Raw genomic sequence first — 24,573 nt, forward strand, 5'->3', positions numbered from 1 at the left:
TCTGCCGCATGAAGGCAGTGGGAGTTTTCCCATAGATTTCAATGGGGCCAGGATTTCACCCCTGGAGCCCCCCTACCTGCTGCCCGTCCAAGGGCCAAATCCTGAGCCAAACCAGGCAAAACTCCTGTTGAAGTCAATGGGACTAAGGAGCACAAATCAATGGGAGGTTTTCTAGTGAGCAAGGAGTGAGTAAAGCCTCTGGGCTTTGATTCCAGCTGATTACAATTTGCTCCACAAAATGAACCGTTTTCCCCAGAGCATTCCTGGGGATGAGCAGCCCCCACATGGCCACACTGATGCACAGAGTGAGCGGCCACCCCAGTGACCCAACAGCCCAGCCCCCATCCCGCAGCCATCCCCTCCTGCTTCCCGGGATGTTAGGCTGCGATGCTAGCAAACCATGTGCTGCAAAGAGGGCGAGAGTCCCAAGGGAGGAGCCGGACTCGCTCTGTATTAATTAAGTGTAAGTGATGTAAAATAGCCCCTCAGGTGCAACACAGGGTAACCTAGTGGCGTTAAGTGGGTCAGAGGCAGAGACCATGAAACAAACACAGTGTGTGCTGGCTCCGTAGGGCCCTCACTAGAAACAGGGGCACTCAGGCACTTGCCAGGATCAGGGCATGAGTCTTCAGCATTGACTCATTGGTTCACTGCTGGCCAGTTTAGAACTCCCTGCCTCCTGGATCACAGCCACTAAACATCCATTCAAAGCACCAGGGTCCGGAACCTGACTGGCACGTTCAGCTCCTATACCTGGGCAGGTGATGATGGATCAATGCCCTGGAACATGAAGGGTGAACAGTGGCAGAGTATGTATCTTTCTGCATGTCCCCACATGCTACTCTATCAATGGGGCTCAGTCCTGACCTGGCGGATGAAAGGGGAGAAAGGGAAGTTTAGTCTTCATTGATCTTTTTAGTCCTTGGTGGTTTCCGTTGAGAGCATCAATAAGGTTGGCCATTAAGATGGTACTAACCGAACGCTGCTCTGGCACCATCCAGCTGAGTATCTCAAAGCACTTTAAGAATGTTAAAGAATTTACTCTCCCAACTCTCCTTCTCAGTCACACAGGAAGTCTGTAGCAGAGCCAGGAAAAGAACCCAGGGGTCCTGACTCCATGTCTCCTGCTGTAACTGCTAGACCCAACCTTTGTGGAATAGACTGTCCTTTGAGAACCGGACTGAGAATCCCCAACTCATTTCACACGAGCCCCTTCTGAAGGCCATCGTTTCAAGCAGAGCAGGACCATTGTCTTCCTTTTCCTGGCCCAGCCGGCTGCGAGTGACAGGCAGGTGGAGAGGGAAGCTGTCCCCATGCCTCGGGAAGACAAGCACTGAGTGATGACAGACAGCAGTGTGCAGACATCCAGGCAGAGTGAAGGACAACGACATACAAGATCAGTCGCTTCGCCTCCTCGGGTGCTCTGCAGCTTCTTACTTTTTCCTTAACGCAATCAGTCACCCCCGTCTTCACTCCTGTTCCTGCTACTCCGCCAGCAAGGCGAGCTCCTTATCACTATGACTGGGAAAGTCTTTGGCTCTCCTTGATATCCCTATGGAAGTGACAGCACCATTACTGTGCATTATCATCAGATAACCAACAGGGGAGTCCATCCCATCGCAGCAATTACGAGCCTCTTCGCACAGCAGGCTCTTGGGCAGACACATCTTGAAGTGGGCTGTTTGATGGGATGAGGCACTGGCCATTCTGCCCTCACTTGACCCTCTCCTTTAGCATGCCTGAGGGCAGCACAGCTGAGACCACGGACATCAAATGAGCTCCCCAATCATTCTGGTCATTCCTTGCCCTTTACGATTGGTCTTGTTGGAGGTGAGGGTCTGAAAGCTGGTAAGAGGAGTGCGCCAACTCTCCTGGAGTCCTTTCCACATGCTGCAAAAGAAATCTAAATCACATTTCCCAAAAGAAATCTAACTCACGGAAAGAAAAATCCAGGACCAGATCCAGTTGACATGGGTGTTGAAGTAACGCCACTGACTTCAGCAGGAGTCAGTCTGGATTTACGCTGGGCTAAATAAGAGTGGAAGCTGGCCCATAACCTCTCGTCCAAGCCTGCACTGATGTAACTAAACACACTGAAAGCTTTTCTAGAGCAGATTCATTGATTTGAAGGCCAAAAGGATCCATTGTGACCCTCTAACCTGACCTCCTGCATAGCACAAGCCAGAGAACGTCATCCACTGATCTCAGCATCAAGCCCAGAACTTCTGCTTGAGCTATAGCCTCTCTTTTACAAAGACATCCCATCTTGATTCAAAGACTTCAGTTAATGGAGAAGCTACTCCATCCCTAGGTGAGGTGTACCAATGGTCAATTATCCTTTCTGTTACAAACGTGCACCTTATTTCTAGTCTCAATTTACAGTCGCCCCCCGATTTACATAATCGTTCTGTTCCGGAAAGCCTTGTATAACTCGAATTTTGCTTAAGTCGGAAACGTATACCCATACGTTACACAAAAATTTCCGCAACTCGAAAATCCTGTTTCTGGATTATGGAACTTTTTCCATAAGTGCGAATTTGCATAAGTCGGGTCTTGCGTAACCCGGGGAGCGTCTGTATCTAGCTTCAGCGGAGTTCCCAAGACCCTGTCCTTCAGGGTTTTTGTTTTGCTTTTGTGGTTGGGATTTTATTATTATTCTACATGCATATCTACAGCACCCATTGCCATGACATCCCTTAGACCACCCCCACCCAATCTTACTTGAGTGGCACCTCTGTCTCTCCTGCTCTCTGCCTGTGGAAAGGTCTTCTGAGGAAATGCTCTGGTTTAAGTCCCTGGGCTTAATATAGGGGTATTTGGGTGAAATTTCATGGCCTGTGATACACAGGAGGCCAGACTAGATGATCTAATGGTCCCAGCCTCTGTGCTGGGCTCCTGGCCACTTGTTGCCCCCTCTCCTATTTGACAGGCCATGCTCTAACCCACAGGTCTAGATCGCTGCTCAGAGCAAAATGAAACACGTCCGGCAGGACCGGAGGAAGAGCAGGCGAACTGCATTCACAAAACACTGTGGTGCAGTCACCCCGTTACTCCCAACACATAACAGAAACGAGGCGGAAGGGAGGGGCTTGGGCGCATAGCTAAGCGTGTTGGTAACACAATGAGAATGGTGCGATCTCCATCTCCATAGGTACAATGCCCTACCCTATGCATTGCAAGGGAGCAGGCATGCAAGGGACCTGAGACTCACTACTGCTCTGTGTATCACATACACTTAGTGCTCAGCCTCACTTGAGCTGGTGCACCGGAGCCCCATCGTCTAGTGAGCCCAGCTTCACACCACTCCAGGATCTGGAAGATCATTATCACCAGGCTTCTAAAAGCTCCCGTCTCATGACTGGGAGCTGCCCACAATGCCAAGTAGACTAAGGCACCTACAGCTAGATGGGCAGCGGCAGGCAACTCCAGCTCAAGTCTTCACCTGCCACTGGTACAGGTGCACCAAGAAAGTTTGTCCATCCCCCCTGACCAGGATCCCAGGCTCCCCTAGGCCTGGGGAGACACACCCCAGTCGGGTAACTCACCCCAAGTATTTTCAGGTGGTCTTTTACTCCATGCCCTTCTGGTCTTGACAGCTTAGTAAGGGGAACCAAACTACCCCTTCACCCCAACTGAGGCTCTGGGGGGCAGCAGCCCGGCCATTCCCCCATCTCCTATTTTTCAGGGTATCACTAGGTCACCTCCGCTCAAATCCAGGATACTGCCCCCATTTAGCAGAAACAGAACAAGAAAGAGTTCTCATGCCAACTTCATCTGAAACCCAAGATGTCCCATGTTGCTGCACAAGGATGGATTGGGTGTGGCGATGAGAAACCGCAGTACCTGTGCTGTTCAAATGTATTAAACTCACCCAATCCTACTGGTAACGAATAAAGTTGTCTGAGCCTGTTGGGGGACATCAGGCAAGGGATCTTCCCTAGTGGGGAATATGAACATCAAAGCAGCCTCCTGTATGAAGTTTTCCTCTGTACTCTTACCAACAGCACCCTTTCCTCCTCTCACCCACTCCTAGTCCTCCCCTCTTGGATGCTTTCCATTTGCATAAGAAGGGTCATCACCCCTTCTGGTCTTACTGGTACCCAAGAGGGGGCGGGGCATTCCTCTAGATGTGTTCGGGGCAGTCCTGCCAATGATGCGTAATGGGAGAACCCTGATACTTCCCTCTTGGCTAACTCCATCATCCACCACCTGCCCCATTTTCTCTCTGACCCTTGCAAAAGAATTAGCCAATCAGATACATTGATTCCCTCCTTCCTGGAAGGAGCCTGGATGACAGCAGGGCTAGGAACTGACTGGACAGGACCCAGCTCTCCACTGCTCCTCTAGCCTATTCAGCATCACTGACAAGTGTCGAGATGCCCTTAGACATTCCACCCGCAGCCCCTGGAGTGATGCTGAAGGTCCTGAGACCTCAGAGATGGGCCCAAGGGCCTGAGAAATTCCCCAGAAGCTTTAGTCTCAGGCCAAGAGGCTGAGATCAGGCAGGAATGGTTAGAGGATTTTTACTAAAGCTGGGAGAGGAGTGGGACCCATAGCATCCCCCTCCAGAACAACATCATTCAGACCTGTGAAGCAAAACTTGGCTCCTGTTTGTAGGTATCTGCTGTTCTCCAAAGAGTTCAAACCCGAATGGCTGCGGGACACGGCAGCACCTGTTACGCAGTCACCCCTCCCCCACTGCAGCTTAATTACAGTGATTTGGGAGAGATGGGTCCCTGCTAATTTAATGTTCTTTTGTTGTCAAGAAACAGGAGGCCGGTGGTTCTGTGCTTCAGAACTAGGCTGTGATGGGGACCTCTCCACCCAGGCCTCTGCGTACAGGCCTTAATTAACTCCCAGTTCCCATGGCAACCACTAACGGTGCCGCTCACTTCCTGACAGCCAGGCTGCTGCAGCTCCTCTTTCCGAATGATGCAAATAGAGAGAGATAGAAAACCCTCCTACAACAACAACGCACACATGGAAAAACCAGGCCTGGCTGGAAATCCTCAGCAGAGCAATGATGAGGGGCCAGGGTTTGAGTGGGGAAATTTGCAGTGGGCTGAGCACGTGTGAAGGCTGGTGTGTTCCCGCACATACGTGTGTATACGTGAGGCTGGGGAGGGCCCACATCTGTGCATGCCTGGAGAATGCATGTACTCATGTCCGTGTATTTGGGGAGAGCATACGTGCCATCGCATTTGGGAGCGTGGGCGTGTTTGGGAAGAAGTGTGTGTACGTGTGGGGGTGGGTGTCTTCGTTCACATGCGTGGGTGTGAGCCTGCTCAGAGAATGATACCTCCAGCTGAGCAATGTGCCTACACTCGGCCATAGGCACGGCATATGTACTTGTGCATTTCCGCTTGGAGGCGCGCAGGAAGAGAGCGCAGCCATGCCCTTTTAGGCAGCATGTGGAAGCTGGTGTCGACCTTCAGTCTTATGAGCTCTCCAGTTCCCAATGTGTGTCCTGGCAGCCCATTCTCCCAATGCCCGTTCTATGCAGGCTTCTGCTGCATCCTTCAGTTAAGCCCCTCTATTCCCCTGCACTCCCTTGGGCCAGATTCACCAGTGGAATAAGCTGATGGAATTCCCACTGAAGTGACTCTGAATTGCAGTCCCTTGGTAGCCAGGGCTGAATCTGGCCTATGTCTTCATGCTGTGGCACTGTCTCACTGGGCCAGCCCTGGTGTGATCCCTGCATTGCTATGTTCTAGTGCTTGAATATCTGTGATTAGCCCCCACTCTGGTGGACTCGGGGCTGGTGAAATGTACGGCAGGCTGAGGATTTCTACCTAAAAACCCCACAAAGAGGGGACAGCACAGGCGGTGGCCATGCAAGCTTCCCTCACCCTGCACCGATGCTGGTCCCAAACTATGACCTGCTGTGACCGCCTCCGGAATGGAAGATTGGAGTCCAGCCTTCATCTCCATTCAATCTTCAGGCCCTAAACCTCGCTCCTGGAAGTCTCCCCAGCAGGCACTGTCAGTTGCAGCATCCTGGATGAACACAGCGGGCTTGGTAGGTCATGCATGGAGAGGCAGCTCTGGAGATCTTGGCCAAGGCCAGATTCACCCCCAGCATTAGAGGTGAAAGTCTGGTGACCCCATGATTAGCTCCCTTCAAGCCAGCCAGTCCCACCGTATCTCTGTTAACCCCGGTGCATTGCCTTCCTCCTGGGCAGGCCTGATTCAGCTCTGCTTCGCATCAGCGCAAGATCAGGAGTGAGAGGCAAACCAGATGCTGTGTCCTTACGGTCTAGTGCTGCTGCATCTCTGCGTTAATCCTTGTGCACCATCCACAGGAGCCAGTTCTGCTGCATCTCAACCCCTGGTGCATTCCCAGCGTCTCTCTGCTCTAGTGTGGCTGCTTCCCTGTAATTTTCCGTTCTCGTGTCCCTGCATTCCCAGGCTCTCACCACGTCCATGCGTTGCTCCCCAATCTAGCAGCATCTCAATACCCCCACTGCTGATCTTCAACCTGCCCCTATTCCCAGCTTGGATCAATACCAATTTCTGCCACTTATTTGCCTACCTTTCAGCAAGCCCTTCTTTGTTCTGCATAGATATAAAACTGTAACTGTACCTTGCCAGAAGAATCACGCTTTTTTTCCCCCTTCCCCCCTTCTTCTTCAGGAGCAATTTTATGCAATTTGCAACTGTCTGGCTGCAAATGAAAAGCGACACAAAGCGTTTCTCCGAAATATTGAAAAGCTGGCTGCTTTTCCCTCAAATTTCACTTAGCGAGAAGCTTTAACTTTGGCGCGTGTGATCACTGCATGTCATTAATAACCTCTTCGGTTCCTTTCAGAAGTCTGTAAGTGAAGGCACAATCACGAATCAAAGGCATGGGTTATTGAGATATAATATCTCTTCAACCAGCCAAGGATAAGTGCACTGGGGAGCAAAGAGAGGGCAATGGACACTGCACCTACATACTGATTGGCACCCTGTGAGTACAATAGATTAAGTAGAAGGCCAAGGACCTGGTGCTCTGCTGTTTAGAACCAAAGATCCTGTCTCCATCCGGACCTCCTAGAGATACATTTCTGAGCAACATGTAACCCTCAACAGCATGATCTTGGGAAAGGAGTTTAGCTATATCAATTTCTTTCTCAGGATGATCCGCTCCCACCGGGGTTGGAGCAGAGTCCCCAGGGCTCATGGGACTTGCCTTATGGAAAAGATTCCATCTTGGCTCAGAGGTTCCCCAGTCAGTATGCAGGAACGAGGGCTGGGGAATTCTAAGTGGGAGGTTTGCAGAGCAGCTGTGGAATCCAGAGGCCAACTCCACATCTGGAATAACGGGCAGAGTTTTGGAGTGCCCTACAGCTCTGTGCCTGGCATAGATGGATGCCTTATGGGACATCCGCCTTGGCTACTAAGCCAAGGAACATGGAACATTATAGGTCAGAAGCTGTAGTGCGTGTGGGGCGTTGGGGCCAGGATGAGCTGTTTAGATCTCTTCGGTATTTGTGATGCTCCACTCACTCTAGATCCCAAACACAATCAAAGAGGGCCCACTTAGCCCATCCTGGTATTATTTGAAGTTACTCTTCCTATCTGAGCTAGCCTGCCCAATGCTGTTCCCTGAGTACCAAGTGTTGCTTTGAATTCCACATAGTCGAGCCCTGTGATGCCTTAAAAATAAACCCAGATCCTCCAAAACCTTCCACTAGCTGGAAGATGGACCTCTCTCTATATTCAGTGCCATGCCACCAGGATCTTGACTGGTTGAATCGTGTTCCACTTGTTTAGGAAGAACTAAGCACATATTTGTTTAATGACAGATTTCAGAGTAGCAGCCATGTTAGTCTGTATCCGCAAAAAGAACAGGAGGACTTGTGGCACCTTAGAGACTAACAAATTTATTAGAGCATAAGCTTTCGTGGGCTACAGCCCACTTCATCGGATGTATAGAATGGAACATATAGTAATATATATATACACACATACAGATAAGGTGGAAGTTCCCATATATCTGTATGTGTGTATATATAGATATATAGATATATATATCTTACGATAGGTTCCATTCTATGCATCCGATGAAGTGGGCTGTAGCCCATGAAAGCTTATGCTCTAATAAATTTGTTAGTCTCTAAGGTGCCACAAGTACTCCTGTATTTGTTTAAGGTGATCTAGTCTCACCTAGCTAAAGGAGTTTGAAATCATCTCTGGTTGATTTGAGATTTCAAGAGCCTAAGAGGAAAATTGAGAACCCTGGTACCAAGGGTGACTAGATGTGACTCTATGGCACAGAATTGCAAAAACTGTACAGCAGTGAGAGATGAGACTGGCTTCTAAATACTACAGAAGGCTCTGGAAAGCCATCTTGGTTGGGATTCTCAAAGCATAAGGGTCTTTGAGATATTGCCAGTTTGGATCATGGCCATGCCAGGGGACAGTTTTGAACTTTTTCCATGTAGAATGAGCTAAAATCATTCCTGGTGCAATAAAGTTGACCAGCAGGGTGTTATACCAGGGTGAAATTTAGGCTGTCACAGTGCATTGTATTTCCCGGGAGCATCTAATACAGCATCTCTCTGAAATGGTACATGTGAAAGGTTCAACTATGGGGATGAAGAAAACATTTTTATGTTGGAAATAACAGAATATTTTGCCCTTGTATAACACTTTTCTTCTAAGGATCTCAAAGCACTTTTCCTTGCAAGCCAGGCAAGTATCATCACCCCCCGCACTACAGTGGCTCCAATCCTTCCTCTCCAATGGTGCTCAGAGAGAGGCAACAGATAGTCAAAAGCCCCTATTCTGTGGCGTCCCACTGGGATCCATACTATCCCCTCTTCTCTTCAATATCACCACTGGAAGAGCTAGTGAGATGCATGCACTCAGCTACCAACAATATGCCGATGAGATTCTACTCTTGATCTCATTCTGAGCTGATGCAAACACCACGACTAATGTGTCAGAATGTCGACTAGAAATTAGCTGTTGGATGGAGAACAGCTGGCTCAAGCAGAATCCAGCCAAAACCGAAGTGATGCCATTCAGAAAAGCAAAAGAACTGGCCGAGATGTTGAACTGGTTTACACCTAAAACTTAGGCTGACCTAGCTACGTTGCTCAGGAGTGTGAAAAATTCACCCCGCTGAGAGAGTTAAGCTGACCTAAGCCCTGGCGTAGACACTGCTAGGTTGACAGGAGAACTCTCCCCGCCTCTTGGAGGGGTGGACTAACTACAGCACTGGAAAAACCCCGTCCGTTGCTGCAGCAAGTGTCTACACTACAGTGCTACAGCGGCATAGCTGCAGCCCTGTAACTGTGCTGCTGCAGCATCTGTACTGGAGACAGCCTGTTGTCTCCATTTTCCAAGGAACGCACATCGCCCCCATTCATCAAAGTGGGGTGAAAATCTCGAGGTCCCATTTGACTCCTCACTAAGCTTGGATGACCAGGCAGCACCAGTAGCTAAAAATGCCTTCTTTCCCCTCCAGCTCGCTAGGGATCTCCACCCCTTCTTCCCAGACCAGGATCTGGCCACAAGGATCCACGCACTGGTCACCTCCAGGCTGGATTACTGTGAATCACTGGATCTGAAATGGAATGTGCAGATGATGCCCAGGCTCCGGCTGGTACAGAATGTGGCTGCCGGCCTTCTCCATGGCTTAGTGCTGGCCTGAGGACGTCAGACCCATGCTCCAGGCCCTCCACTGGCTCCCAGTCAGCTCCTGAATCCAGTTTAAGGCTTTGGGTTTAATTTTCAAAGCCATTCATTGATCAAGCCTCGGCTACATTAAAGACTGCATGTTGATCATGAACCACTGCGACAGCTGCACCCCTCTGGGACAATGCAGACCACAGAGCTCAGATCAATGCTCGCGAGAGCATTCAGTCGAGGGGGATCCAGCTATGGAATAAACCCCCAGAGGAGACCACGTGAACCCACAGGCTGACCATCTTTAAGGAATGCTGCAAAGCCTTCCTCTTCAACTTGCCACCATACGAATGACACTCAGAACACTGGCTTCCCCCGCCTTCTGTCCCCAGCTAGTCACACAGAAAAAATCAAAAACCTTACTGCGAGCAGAGTTGTGACCCCAAAAGGAAAGGACTGCCAGAGACTCCAGGAAGTCCTCTGTGGACTTTGCTATTGATTTTAAAATGGAAGCTGCTCAGATACTACAGTGATGGCCAGCAGAATAAACCCCCAATAGATAGATTTTACTTATGGATAAGATGAGATACCATGGGCTGGATTCCCATTTACACCAGGAATGCCTTACACTGCCAGAGCTGTGCAAAGGGGCTTTAGCGTAAGTCAGAATAAAGCCCAGAGGGGGTTAAGTGGCTTGACCAAGGGCACAGAGCCAACCAGCAACAGAGCTTGGAATAGAACTCAGGAGTCCTGGTTCCCAGTTCACCACTCTAGCCACACCGCACTCCAGAGAGCTACAAGAAAACAAATCAAGGCCATTCCTCTTTGATTCCAACCTTATAACCCTAGCTCAGGCTGAGAAATCCACAGATTATTACTCGTGATTCCTAACGGTCAAGATCTATCATTGTTCTCTGTGTTGAGAGAGCCAATCAGGGGGCCAATTTGTGCCAGCTGTGGTGAGAAGTGGACAGCTGTCCTCAGGGAGGTGGATGGAAACCAACTAAATGCATTTTAGGCAGGCTACTAAACAGCCACCAGACAACAAAAAAATTCAACCACAACATGGACTATATTAGAACCATGGACCAGGAGGTGAAAGGTTCCATATTCTGTCCTCAGCTACCTCTCCCTTTTCATTCTGAAGCTGAAGCCCTTTGACTCTGGATTTTGGCTAATGTTAGAGGAACCCTGCACTGATGCCAGTTCATCCCAGCGTTAACCCTGAAGCCCAATGATGACATTGTAATTGTTAACCATTTTGATATTGATCAGTTTAGGGACAGCCAGCAAGTGTGCATTTCCCACAATCCCTAGCAGCTCCCTATGCCTCCCGAGTACCAAAAGATTGAAATATCCTCACATCCAGATGCCAACAACCTTCAGCTTCTCTGACAAAGCAGTTTTGCCTTGTCAATTCCAAATAAAATCCGCAGTTCTGTCAAAGCACGGGGATAGTATCAAATAAGTTGCACTTACTTTCACACTAAACAACACAGGGGCTACAGCTCATCCTGGTCTTTTTAGCTTTAATTCACTAGGAATCTCCATTTTGAGTGTAAAGAAAGCTGAAGCAGAATCCAGAGGTCTTGCTGCCAGAGCTAAGCCCAGACATTGAGCCTTGATTATACTGTATGGTGCTGCAGCTACTGTACTGATGAAGTTCTTGTCCATTGCATGTTGAGTTACCGCACTAAACCATGACCTGTATAATTTCTATACTGGTATAATGCTCCCTCACTCTCTAGATCCCATGCTGGTCTAATGCTTGTGGAAGGTTATTATGCCTTATCCTGAAATGCTAACTTATCCCCCGAAGAAAATTAAGTCAAATAATATTTAAGAATGTATTTCTCTTCGGCTCTCATCTGTGCCCTAAAATAACCTGGAACACCCACAGCCAATAACAGCAATGACAGCTTCCAAAAAAGACTCCATTAAGCTGTAATTAAGCCATGTGAGCTTTCCTGCCTATTGCAAACACAGATCCATGCAGAAAGCGAACAGTAAAAACTATGGATGGCTCTAGGGGCTGGGAGAGGTGAGGGGAGCTTTTTGGTCCTGCAGGAGTTAAAGGGGAAATGTTATGGATAAGAATTCCTAACCCCTCTCCAGAGATCCCTGGTTTACATTAATTATCCTGCTGCCTTAAGCACTCAGGGTCTCCGATGAGCTTCTGTCTATAAGTACCCGAGTCCTCCGCCTACTCACCTACAAAGGAATCTTTTCAGCGCACTTGTTCAAACCCCAGAGCAGGAAGAAAACAAGCCCCGCCTAGCCAGGTTCTTCTACCATCAGAAAATGGGGATGCCAAAATTTTTAAAAAACCCCAATAGCATCACCTTGCAACAGAGAGTGGCAATCTGTGCATGAATATGGGTGAGCTGAGGGCTGATCCCCCCACACCTCAGAGTGTATCCATGTTGAACAATCTCTCCAGTCTCTCCATAGAGGTTTCATACTGACCATAGACAGCAGAAAAGGCACAGGGTATGGACGGCTACCTATAGGAGTCCAGAATTCCCAGTCTCACCCGTTCAGTGGATTTCTCTTCTGAACGGTGGGATGGGTCTGTGTATAAGCAGGGACATGTTTCCTCCACTGTCTAGTCAGCATCGGTAATTGAACTCAATGTCATGTCAGGCTCTACACCGTGACCCTGAACAACCAGGCCAGTCGCTCTGGCAGAGGAAACGTACGAGGAGCTGTAGCTGATGTGCAAATGAGCCTTGGGGATTTAGGAAAAGGGTCCAGCATCACATGCCATATCTTATCTCCTTCCCCACCTGACTCCTCCTCACAGGCTGCCCATATAAAGAAAGTACCAACTTCCTGTGTCACATCTTCCACCCTGTAACATGACCATTTCCTGGTGATGTGGGTAAGCAGCATTAGACCCTGTTTTACAGATGGGGAAACCGAGGCACAGAGTAGCGAAGCGACTTGCTTGAGGTCATACAATAAGTCTCTAGTAGGGTCAGGAATCCAACCCAGAGGGTTTGCCTCCCAGCTCCCTGTTGTAACCACCAGATCAAGCTCCTCTTTGAGAGAGAGAAAAAGGAATCAAAGCCAATGCTCCCTCCAGTTCGCAGCCCAGCTCAAGCCAAGAAACCCACAGATCATAATTCAGCAACCACCGGGACTTACCCCTGGCAAAGTCTTCTGTTCGTGTAGCGCAGTCTGGGCTTTGATGGCAGAATCTCTGGCACAGTATGTGAGAAATGCACAACCTGCGGTGGAGACAGCAAATGCCAAATTAGACACACAATTGCCTACATGTAACAACATAAAATCCCTCACCCCAAATATCCACAATAACAACATGTTCCATGGGTTCATGGACTATGTGCCTTACCATCCCCCCACCCAGCACCCTGATCTAACTTTCCTGCACTGAGTTCAGAGAGGAGGTGTCAAGCATGGTGCAGGCAGCCCTGGTAGGCCCAAGTTTTTATTTAACTTCTTTATTAATTACCTGCAAGAAGAGTGAAGACTTGTTAATTAAAGGTGCAGATATTACTAAATTGAGAGGTGTCACAAAACACCAGGAACGAAACTAGATAAATAATATAAAGGGGCAGAGTGGCCTGGGCCAGATTTTTAAAGCTATTTAACTCAGTGTTGTAATTCCTAACTGATTTAGGAACTCAAGTCTCATTTTTAAAAGGGATTTGGCTAAATCCCTTTTGAAAATGAGACAGGCTCCTAAATCTGTTTGGCATGCCTTTAAAAATCTGGGCCTTCATCCAAAGCCCATTGGAGTCAAGAGAAAGGCTCTATGGGCTTTGGATCAGATGGATTAACATCGCAGGCAGGAGAAACACAAGCTGACACAGCCAGTGGAAGAAATAACCTGAAACACAGATATTCAATGGGAGGGTGAGGCTTGGATCAGCAATTCCAAAAAATACCTAAGGGGTCAGAGCAGGCAGCAGTTTAGAGACCAGCATGCCATGGTGTATGGGAGTGGAATGCGATTTTAGGCTGTCTGTGCAGAAGTACCTTGTCCTGGAGCAGGAAGGGAATATATGGCAGCAATGAGTCGACGTAGCAAGAGCAGTCCTGGCTTTCGGTACCATATACACATCTGTGTACTCTACACACTGATGGAAATTCAGAGAAAAGCAAGCACTACAATTCTTGCAGGGATTGATTTATGAAGAAAGATTAAAAGGGCCAAATAAGGATCCGAGCCTAAAGTCCTTACTCCAGATTTGACCCAGCATCTTTGGCTAAAATCATGACGAAAGGGGGAGAGAGGCTAGCCACCTACACTTAGTAAAAAGGTGTCACGCCCCAGGAGAGAGAGGAATTGTTTTAGGGTGCTCTGAGGTGGCAATGCTCAGAAAAACGGGATGAAGCTGAGCAAAGGAAAAATTTGGCTGGGTATCAAGAAACGTTTCCTATCAGAGAGATTTATTAGACTGTGGAATAATCTCCCCAGGGAAGAGCTGGAAGCCCTGTCACTTGAGTCATTTCAGACAAAGCTGGGCAAAGGACTGAAGAATAGACTCCAATACAGGAATGCATATCCCCCCACCCATCCCAGTCCCACTGGCATTTAATTTTTGTCCTAAACGAAGGCAGAATTCATTCCTGTGTTAGTTAGGGCTCTCAGATTGCTACAAAATGTCTTCAGGGTTAACCTGCAGCGCCAGTCAGTATCACAGATCTCCACTCACATGGCTTTGGCCTAGATAAGAGGCCTGATCTTGCAATCCAATCTCAACAAGCTTCTATACACCCCAGCATCGATCTATTCTCCCATGCTTTGCCCAGCTTAGTCGGAAATGATTCAAACTCAGGTGAGTAAGAGCTGCAGGACTGTGTCTTCTGGCAGCCACCCCAGAGTCCCACATTGACTCAGATGATTTTTCTACCAGGCGGAAGCAAACTCTGCAGGACAATCCCCACTCTTGAGTGTCTTTATCCCACATATGGCAACAAGAGTAAGCTGCCCTCCTTGCATTCTGCATCCAATAAATTGCCTCTGCTAAACAAATTATACCTGGCTCCGTAGCACTTGCTAGAAAAACAGCACATGAATATTAAACATATCTGACAGGTAATTAAGACTCCTTGCCCAGCCTTCAAATTGACGCTGCATTGTGCCAGGCTTGGTCTCAAGATTACCAACTAATTTAACTAAGGGACATAGGACTAGGAAAAACACACACACACACACACACACTCTCTCTCTCGCTTCCTATGCCAAATGCAGTATCTGGCGGGATCCTTAGTGAAAACACAAACTGACAAGTATCCCAAGGTTTTTGAATCCACCCGTTCCCCTGACAGCTGTAATGTGGACCAAAGGTGAAATACTCAAAAGTGTCTGAGTGACTTAGGCATTAAGTTCCATTTTTAAAAGTAACATAGACACTTGGGAGCCTAAATCCTACATATGTAGGCTCCTAAGCACTTAAATCACATGGACTTAGATTGCTAAAGTCATTTAGATGCTTTTGAAACCCTCCCCCCAAGTTTATGGGTGAAGGCCTGTTCAACCTGCGTGTTCAAAGAGACCCTGCGTCCGCTTGTGTCTGACGGTATTATAATTATCTGTATTGCTGTAGCAACCTGTGGCCCCAGCTGAGTTTGGGCTCCCATTGAGCAGGTGCTCTACACACATATAGCGACTTCCCCGAAGTGTTTACAATTGAGCAAGACAAGACAAAGGGTGGGAGGGAAACCAGAGGGCAAGTGACTTGCCCAAGGTCACCCAGCAGATTGGTGGGAGCATTGGGAACTGAACCTACATCTCCTGACTCCCAGTTCAGTGCCCCTACCCCCATCGGACTACTAGGAAGCTCTGGAGACAGAGGCAGAGCAAGAATTATGGAAAGTGCCAGCAGCTGTAAAACTAGATTTTCCAAGTGCATTTTAAAGGCCTAACTCCTGATCCCAGTGAAGTCAATAGGGAACTAACGGCTATAAGTCAAGGATTTGGGCCTCGGTGCCCAGTTTAGCAGTGATAACACACGGAATTCCATGCGCAAAGCCAGAAACTTATTTCTAGGGGCACAACTGCAGCACTGGATGCAGCTAAAATACGGGATTTGCAAAGCCCAGTTGCACATCCTAACCCTAATCCTAATCCTGAGAGGTGGCGAGCACCGACAACTCCCATTGACTTCAGATTCGGGTTCTTACGTCTCCCGCATTGCACATGTGCCTTACAGCCGGCTATTTATTCTATCTTAAACGTTTCAGGGATCTGTGTATGGAATTAGCACTAGTGATAGGTGTCTGGAGACTGAAGCCCTCTTTTTCTACAGAATGGGTACAGTATGGGCAGGGACCACATGAGTCTTCCACAAACTAGCCAATCACCATGTCCCAACCCCAAGCTAGAGGTGCCTTGGAGAAAAGGAAGTACAATCACCATGGCCCAACTTCTGTGGTGATTTTTGCAACACGAGTATTTGTTCAATGAGAACTGGACTGAGATCAAATTCATTTCACATAAACCCCCGAACAGCAATCATATGGTGCGTAGCAATTTCCAGCATCTGCCGGCTGGGGCTGGAATTGAACTGCCAACCAAGCGGCAAAAGACTCAACAGTCTGTTGCCAACTCCCTGAGCAATCCTCATCCAACGATTTCACGGACACACTGGTGCATCTGCAGCTGCATGCTGGCCAACACCCAATTTGATTATGAACATATATGCCCCCTTATACTCATGTTGCGGGGCAAATAGCATTGACCTCCTCTTCTATCACACAATAGCCCTATTAGCTAGATCCATAGATATCAAAGTACTTTCATAAAGGAAAGCTGGTATCATTATTTACAGAGTGGGAAACTGAGGCACCAAGCGGGGAAGTGATTTGGCCAAGCTTATCAATGGAGTGGTATAGAACCCAGGTCTCCTGCATCCATGTCTAGTGCCCTCTCTCCTGGACAGTGCTGCCTTCAAAGCTAACTGGACTTTCTAAGCAAAACACTTTGTTCAAATTAGCACTGAAACTAGCCTCTTGTTATACTTAAAATGTCTATTGATCTGGAACATTTTCATAGAGTCTTAGATTCCAGGGCCAGAAGGGAACAATAAGATCATCCAGTCTGACCTCCTTGAGACCTTCCCCAAAATGGTTCCTACAGCAGATCCTTCAGAAAAACATCCCATCTTGATTGAAAAATTGCCCGCCACCATGACTCTGGGTAAATTGTTCCAATGGTTAATTAGCTACCCTGCTAAAATTTTAACCAACCTGTCACAGCAGTATGGAGGTGTTGGATAGACTATTGTCATGCAGTCTTCTTCCCCCGCCTCCTCTAATTCCAAATAGACATTAGATTTTGTTGCTTGCCTCTTAAAGTACTCAGTTCTCTGAACCAGTATTAAAAAGCCTTTCCCCTCTACCTCTGTTTGTAAGGTAAAATACCAGCTGTTCATCTCTCCCTCCACCACCCACAAATCACAGGAGTTCACTGGAATTTATATAGGCAGATTTGGTCACCTTTTTGTATTTATTTGAACTGCAACATATAGATCAATCTCTCTCCAAAAATAAGCTCTCTCTTATCTGAATAAGTATGTGTGAGCGGATCAGACACAGATAAGGGGTTTCTGTTATAACTGTGTGTTGGATGTGCAAATCACATTGTTGGACAATGTTTCTCCGCAGCGATGACTTAATTTGCTTCCTTTCCTTCCCCTCCCCTCCCGACCACTCCCCCCACACCCATGCACTTTTTAAACTAAAGGTGCTGCACCAACCCTTTCTCCCTCTCATCTCTAGACAGAACCAGCCCCCAGACTCTGGCTAAGTTCAGAACCTACTTCAGGATCTGCAGCCCCAACTTTGCCGGCTCAGGCCTGGTGACTATTTTAAACTTAGGATAAAGGAGATTTTAAAAAGCAGCAATGAAAACATTTTCTAAACATGTTTGCAATCCAATCAGCCCCTTGGTAATTTGATTTGTAGGAAATGGCAAGTGAGGCACTGCAAGCAGAGGACTGAAGGTACTGAGGTCACTGGGAGTTTTGCCAAGGGCTTCAGTGGGAGCAGGATTAAGCCCAGATACCTAGGTGAGAGGTACTTTATACATGTGTATTATAATACTAAATAGTGAATTTTCCTACACAGATGGTCACATCCCGCCAGGGCTGCCCACTTATTGTTGCTCCCTACTCACAGCTGGAACAGATTTGGGGCTGCCTGTTGTAACCATTTACGTGCTCTTGTGCTCCAAAGTGGGGGGGGCACCCTTGCCTTTTGGGGGGCACTAGCTCAGCAGCATCCTTTTCAAAAGGCTATCCTTACCATACCTTCCACACCCAGGGCCCCTAGGAGTCCCTGATCATTTTGCCCCAACATGTGGAGGCAGGATTGACTTCTGAGGTTCAGGAGCTAACTCTACTTCGGTTGCACCTAAGTCCTGGTCAGGAACACCGAGGGGGATCTTGCCAGGATGTTATATTCCTTGCTGCTCAATTATGTAAATATTAGGGGAATGAGAATCGCCCCTTGTCCCTAGAGAGACATTGCCTATTGCAAACCGATTCTTGAGCTACACCTTCAATGCCATCCCCAGTAAAACTCCAGCTGCGTTGTATCCCTCTGTTTGGTCTCAGAGTTCGGGAGAGCCTTGGGAACACAACAAAGCCTTAGGAAAACAGACATCTGGAACAGGGAAGTTCCTCTGCCCAAGTCAGGGATCCCAGTTTCCTTGTGGAAGGCAGGAATCTCTGGCTCCTAAAACTTCAGTCTGAGATGACCACCTTGGATTTGAGGAGGGAACCACCCCCCGTCCCTGGACCGACTAAAAAGCCAGAGTCAGAGGTGATGTGTAAAGCGGTATCCGTGGGGGTGAGTCTAAGTCTAAGCCAACTGATGTTAGGTTTTCTCAGATAACATTTCCTACCATTGCTAAGGCCAATACCACCAATCCCCCTCCCCCCCCCCCCCAATCAAGGGTAGGGCTCACGCAGCTGAAGGCGGTTTTAACAGTGTGTCAGCTAACCGTGCTCAGCCATGGGCCACAGGATGTGGTGCTAAAAATGCTGTTGGCCACGGAAGCCGTTGCTGTACATGGTTTCTATGCTTTTCTCCCGTTCTGCTACCACTAGCTGAAACACTGGAGGATCCGCCAGTAAGTGGCCTCATGTAGACCAGGCTGCAGTGGGAAAAAGAGACATTACATTGCCTTAGACTCACCTCCGAATTTGACCTGGAGATTGTATAGGTAAGTCTCTGATTTTCCTAAATTAACCTTCAAACCAGACAGCTTGCCCAAACTCCTTCCACTCTTTGGTTCAGGGCTAGCTTGTGGGTGTAATAAATAGAACAGCACTTCACGTGTGGAACACGGCACGCTCTGTATTTGCCCTTAGCACCACCCACCAGCCGTAACAGCAACCACCAGCGGCTCAAATACCCCGAGCAAGTGAGGAGTGGCGAGACCAAGAAACCCTGCCCCTAGGATGCAGGAACTATTCTGGTCTTGCTGCTAGTTGTTATGAAGGCCCTAGGAAAAGAATACAGCAATGCTCCCCGTCCCCGCCCCCGGTAGCCAAACGCTCTCAGAGCATCCAACAGGAAATCCCAGTCCAGGCTATCAGCGCCCACTGAGATGAACAGAGATGGTACATCGCTGGGTGGTGCTAATGCTGAAATGTTAAGGAGTCCACTAGATGCTACTGTAGGAGTGCTTATGAATAAGGGTACTGGACCCGGCTGCCCTACAGCACCCACTGTCTAAGATCCTCAGAGCACGTTACAAACGTTCGTTAGTTAAACCTCACAGCAAGAGAAGGGGAGAAAACGTCACCAGCCAGTGAAACGCAGCAGCTGTTGGACAGCCTGCAGCAGTACACAGAAGTTTGGGGCAGCAGGTGAGGAATGGGGCATAGGCCTGAAACAGCGGGCTGGGGGCTACGCAGGCAGAACATTGGAATGCGGCCAGCCCAGAGAGGTTACCTGCCTGGCGTTTATAAAGCGTGGCATGGGATCTTTAATGATGACAAGTGGTCAGAATCTCAACTGTAGACAGAGGCTCAGTACTGATAGAGGGGAACAGTGGCCCAGACTGTGTGACACCATCAACACTTCCTGTAGTGCTGAGGTCTTCCAGGGACGGCTGCATCCCAACTCGATCTAACCTTGTCTAGCTTGCGAGCTCTGTCTGGATCACAGCAAAGGATGGCTGGCTCCTCCCGCACTGGCTACTGGAATGACGATCCCCGGCTACATCCTAACTGCTACTGCTGTCACCGATAGCCTAATGCCTGTATTAATAAAGGCTAATGGCATGTGTGAGAGTCAGATCTCCAGATCTTTGGTTTGCTCAAGGAAAGAGAGTATTCATGCCTCCATTGCTGCATAATCAATCCCACTGATTTCTTTAAAGCTCTTAAGCATGTAAACCTGGCATAAGGGGTCAGGTTTATTAGAGCAGCCCGCTCCTACCAACACATGGAACATGGGCTGAGAACACAGCGGTGGGAGGGGCTGGTAGGCAGGGTGTTGCTGCCTCCTCTGCCCATGGCCAAACCATGGCACCGTCTGCCTGTTCACACTCCCAGGTTTAGACTGTTCCTCTGCCATTTCCTCCCTGGGGTCCGGTTCAGTATCTCATGCTTCACAGCCTCTCTCCTTCCCCTCCCATAGACTCTTTCATGAAATCCACCCAGGAAAGCACGCAGCAGATGCTCTCACAGAAACCTCCGTGAGCCCCGTTCTGGAATTTAAGGCCAACGATTTTCATCGGACTCCCCCTCCTCGTTCACCTCCCCCAGCGTATGTGAAAACACTTCCCTGCTCTTCCCATGGAAATAGCAGCTTGATGACAAATATTGCCATTAATATGCAAATATATCTGCCATCATTAACATAAATAGAAAAACTGCATCATGAATAATATAAGGGGGAACTGGAGCAATATCAACTACCGAATAGGTTGCTGAGGTATTAATATTTAGCCACTAACATGAATATATAACCATTTCATAATTGCATTGACTTTAAGGCACTAATTCTTATACAGGAATGAAAGACCCTCCTAGACCAGCGAATTTGTCAGTTCTCAACAGTAAAGGAAGGTGAGGAGAGTGCTGAATATGAGCCCACAAGAAAGGTAAGGTGCCCTGCTGCTATAAGGATGGGTGATGGCCCAGGCCTTCCACTGATTGTGAGCTATGAAATCTTGGGCACCTAGCCTCCTGCCCCTACCTTTCTTTGCAGCTGCAGTTCCTGCTGGGCCCAATCCTATGAGATTCTGACTGTCCTCAATTCCCACTGAAGTTGATGGGGGTGGAGGTTCAGCAATTTGAGGGATAGCCCTGTTATTATTTGGGGAGGTGAATGACCCAACTTAAGCCATGTGAAGTCCACTCACATCCCACGCTTATGGCGACCTTATAAGCAAATGTATCAATAATAACAGAAAAATGAGTGACAGTGAAACCTGATACAAGGAAATCAACCAAAACTTTCTATTTGTATAAAACAGGGAAGGAGGAAGAACTAGAAGCTCTGGAAACAACCACAATGATAACCTGAACTTTCAAATGTCTTTCCCTGGAAAGAAGAATCGAGAGCTAAACAACATCCCGGCAATGCCTGCATCCTCTCAAAAATGTCAAAGCCAGGGGGATTTTTTTTTTTTTTGGCTACTCAAATCCTGTGTTTAGCAGCAAGTTAATGTCACAAGGCTTTGGCTAATACCAGTGCTGCCCCCCTCTAATTTCCATATCTGAGTGGCAGATCCCTGGAATCTGCCTTCTGCCTTTAGCCTGACCTCAGCCTACAAACACAGACTATATTTAACATGTCGATTGTAATGAAATGTGCGTTTGAGTCGTGCCCCCACCCCATCCACCTCCTCGCTGTGTTTTAAAGGCAGGTTGCTGTCAGATGGTAACAGGTTTGTTCAGAGGCACTCGCGCGCGCGCACACAGACATATGACAGGTTTATTCTGAAATCCTGATTGAAGACAGAAACACTCCCTGGGCTAAAGTCAGCCATCGCAGCTCCTATTGGCTTCAATGGGAGATGATTCCCCCTTTACACTGGAGCTGAATTTGGCCCTTTGTTTGGACAGATACTTGTCTTCTGTTAATAACACTTCCTTTTGTCACCCTTTCCTCTGTAGGGCTTGCAAAAATCAGATGTCCCTGAAGGAATGTTGGCACTTGCAGCTATAGGGTGTTTTGCTTTTCAGAGCTACACCGTAAACTCTAAACCAGCTGCATCAGAACCCATCTGGGCTCCCCTTCCCTCCAATGAAAACCCCCATATGATTACACCACAAACCTGTGTCAGGTCTTTCAACAAACAGGCTCTTTGATTTCTCTACCATCCCTTTAGTTGTGGTGATCCAAGTATTCTAAACTTGGAAACATCTACCCAGGGCCAGGCTTAGGGTGGACATGAATTCAAGCCACAGACCTGATACTCTGAAAACAACAAGCTTTTAAAACATCAGATTTAAAAAATAATAATAATTACAGCCTAAACATGCTTTCCAAAACTTGTTGGCATCCTAAAGCTTCTAGGATAATCAGAAGCTCAGGATGGCCTTTCATCCACTCTAGATACTGCTATGAAGAATAGATTTGCAGTTTATAATCTTTGTGGTGCAGATTTTAAAACTGCAGCATTATAGCCTGGTAGGAGGTTCAGTCCCATAGTCTAGGGACTGCTGATCTTCCCCTTTGGAGACCTGTTTCCACATCTGCTCCAGGCCTTAACTGCAATGAGTTTTTGTGATCTCAGCCTAGTCTGTCCTGTACATCTGTCCACATAAAAAATCCCACCCATGCCATTTGTCATGATTGCTTGTCACCAGGCCTGGTAGCAAAACACAGAGGGTGCTGCATATCAGGACTGAAGGGACTGGCACAGCTATAAAGAGGATGGGGGGCTAGGAGAGCAGAGGATGCTGCAGGTTGGAACCAAGGAGTGTTGGATTATTTATGTGACACAGCTTTTCCTTGCTACCCTCAGTCAGGGGAGCCTGGGACTAGAATAAGGGTTTGGCGGGCTGGGGCTGAGGTGGATGGGCAGAGCAGGGGGACAAGGGGAGCCCTGGGTACCTCCCACACAACCACCACTTGGCTGTCCCCAGCACTATCATTCCTTCATTTCCAACTCCCTAAATCAAATTCCCACAAATCCGGAAAGGGGAAGTGGGGTGAGAATCCAACTTCTCCATTTACCCTATTGTAAGAAGATGACTGTGTATATCATTCATGTACACTGAAATATCATTGTCTAGGAAAGCCCCACACATGAGCAATCAGAAGGCTATAATTGCAGACATAAGTTTGACAATAAACAGTTTTACTGGTATCTATTGAATGTACTCAGACAGAATTCCCATTATACGCATGGTGCTGTACAGTAAATGTCTATAACCGTCTATGTATAAAGAGAGTCATTTTTAGCACTATATAAATATTGCCTAGCTAGATAACATGATTTCAAAGCTATAATGTGGCTGCTATTTTCTATAAGTTTTAAGATTACGAGGGGTCTTCCACACACCCTCCTCCTTCCTCTTGTTATACTACTATATTCTACAGTAGTGGACCAAAAAACTACAGCTCACAGAAATGTTACTGCAGCATCTTGGATCAATAATATTGAGGGGGGGATTGGAATGAGGTTCATCTATGAAATCATCCAATGGTTCACCCTAAATTAACTTGAGTATAAAGGGGGAGGGGGATATTCCTCTTCTTTCAGAGGAGATCTTTGGCCAGAATAGGACCTGGGGAAAGGAGCAAGATAAACAAGGAAAGGCATCGGGCCCAGAAGGCATTTGAAGAAGTATTAATGAGATGTCACAGATTTCTCCAGACCCCATTTCTTTGTGGCTCCAACCTTGCCTAGAGCAGAGAGGGAGAGTCTGATAGTCTTAGCCTGGCAGCAAGAGGAGGGTCGAAGCCACCAGGGCCCCTTTGTGAACATTACAAATGTAATTCTGTTAGGGAGGATTAAAAGTTCCCGGGCGGCTCCTGTCAAAAGCCTAAATGAATGAAAGGAACCGGCTGAAATCTGCCAGTGCCCCAGAAAGGAGAGGAGATGGGGAGTGGAAAGGGGCTGGGGACGCAGGGGGGAAGAGGGGGCTCTAGGAGTTGGGGGGGGGCAGAGGGAGACAGGCGAGTAGGCAGGAGAAGCTGGGGGAGGCTGGAAGGAGGGAGGGTAGAAAAGAGAAGGGAGACATGAGGCAGGAGGATGCTGCGGGGGGTGTGTGGGGGGGGGCTCACCCTTGTGCATGCCGGTGTAGCGGTCCTTGAGCACGGTGAGCTCGTAGATCTTGCCGAACTGCTCGAAGAGGGGCTTGAGGTCCTTCTCCTCCAGGTTGCGGGGGATCTGCCCCACGAACAGCTTGATGGCATCCAGGTCCTTCATGCTGTCCGGCTGCGCGGGGGGGTCCGAGCTGCTGCTGCTGCTGCTCATGGGGGAGGCTCTGGGCTGCAGGAGCTGCTGCTGCCTCCTCGCCTCGCCCTCGGTGAGTCTGGCCATTCCCCGCGCCCGGCGCAGGATGCCGACGGAAGGAGCGGACGGGGGAGGAAAGAGCTCTCAGCTGGAAAGGGCTCCGCCGCCAGCGGCGGCAGCATCAGGACCACAAAGAGCCGCTCCACAGGGACACCTGCCGGGCGCGGAGCGGAGCTGCAGCCTCTGGGAGGCATGCCCCCGTCCCTGGGGAGGCCAAGCCTGCCTGGGGCTGCAAACCAGGCAGGGACCATGCCCCAGGGGCGGCCAGTGCTGCTAGCCTGCAAACCCTGCAGTCAGCGCACGCTGTGGAGGGAGGGAGGCAGGGACCATGCCCCAGCCAAGGGGGGGTGGGGAGAGGGGCAAGGCTGCCTGGGAGCACCAGGCTGCCAACGATGCAATCCCTGCAACCTATGGGATGGGGATGACGGAAGATGACTGCGTCTTCGCTCCCCCAGACTGAGAAGCATTGTACCCCCAGGGAGAATAAAACCCGCTCCTGCTTC

General features: G+C 48.6%; 1 protein-coding gene and 1 long non-coding RNA gene across 3 annotated transcripts in view; one reads left to right on the top strand and one right to left on the bottom strand.

The window, feature by feature from the left end:
* The window catches only part of CELF5 (CUGBP Elav-like family member 5), a 57,150-nt gene extending 32,803 nt beyond the window's left edge, over positions 1 to 24,347 (bottom strand). For both annotated transcript variants that reach the window (XM_048830646.2, XM_048830645.2), the window contains exons 1-2: positions 23,839 to 24,347; positions 12,763 to 12,845 (exon numbers count right to left, since the gene is read on the bottom strand). In XM_048830646.2, the coding sequence (XP_048686603.1) occupies positions 12,763 to 12,845; positions 23,839 to 24,097 (342 nt within the window). In that variant the 5' untranslated portion in view covers positions 24,098 to 24,347. The remainder of the gene's footprint in view (positions 1 to 12,762; positions 12,846 to 23,838) is intronic.
* LOC142070133 (uncharacterized) lies at positions 18,644 to 22,918 on the top strand. The gene is made up of 3 exons (XR_012666103.1): positions 18,644 to 18,811; positions 20,612 to 20,701; positions 21,077 to 22,918. It is a non-coding gene; the product is annotated as an uncharacterized LOC142070133 (long non-coding RNA).
* Positions 24,348 to 24,573: the final 226 nt, after the last annotated feature.

This window comes from Caretta caretta, chromosome 25 (genome assembly GCF_965140235.1).
Source record: "Caretta caretta isolate rCarCar2 chromosome 25, rCarCar1.hap1, whole genome shotgun sequence".
Taxonomy (NCBI): domain Eukaryota; kingdom Metazoa; phylum Chordata; order Testudines; family Cheloniidae; genus Caretta; species Caretta caretta.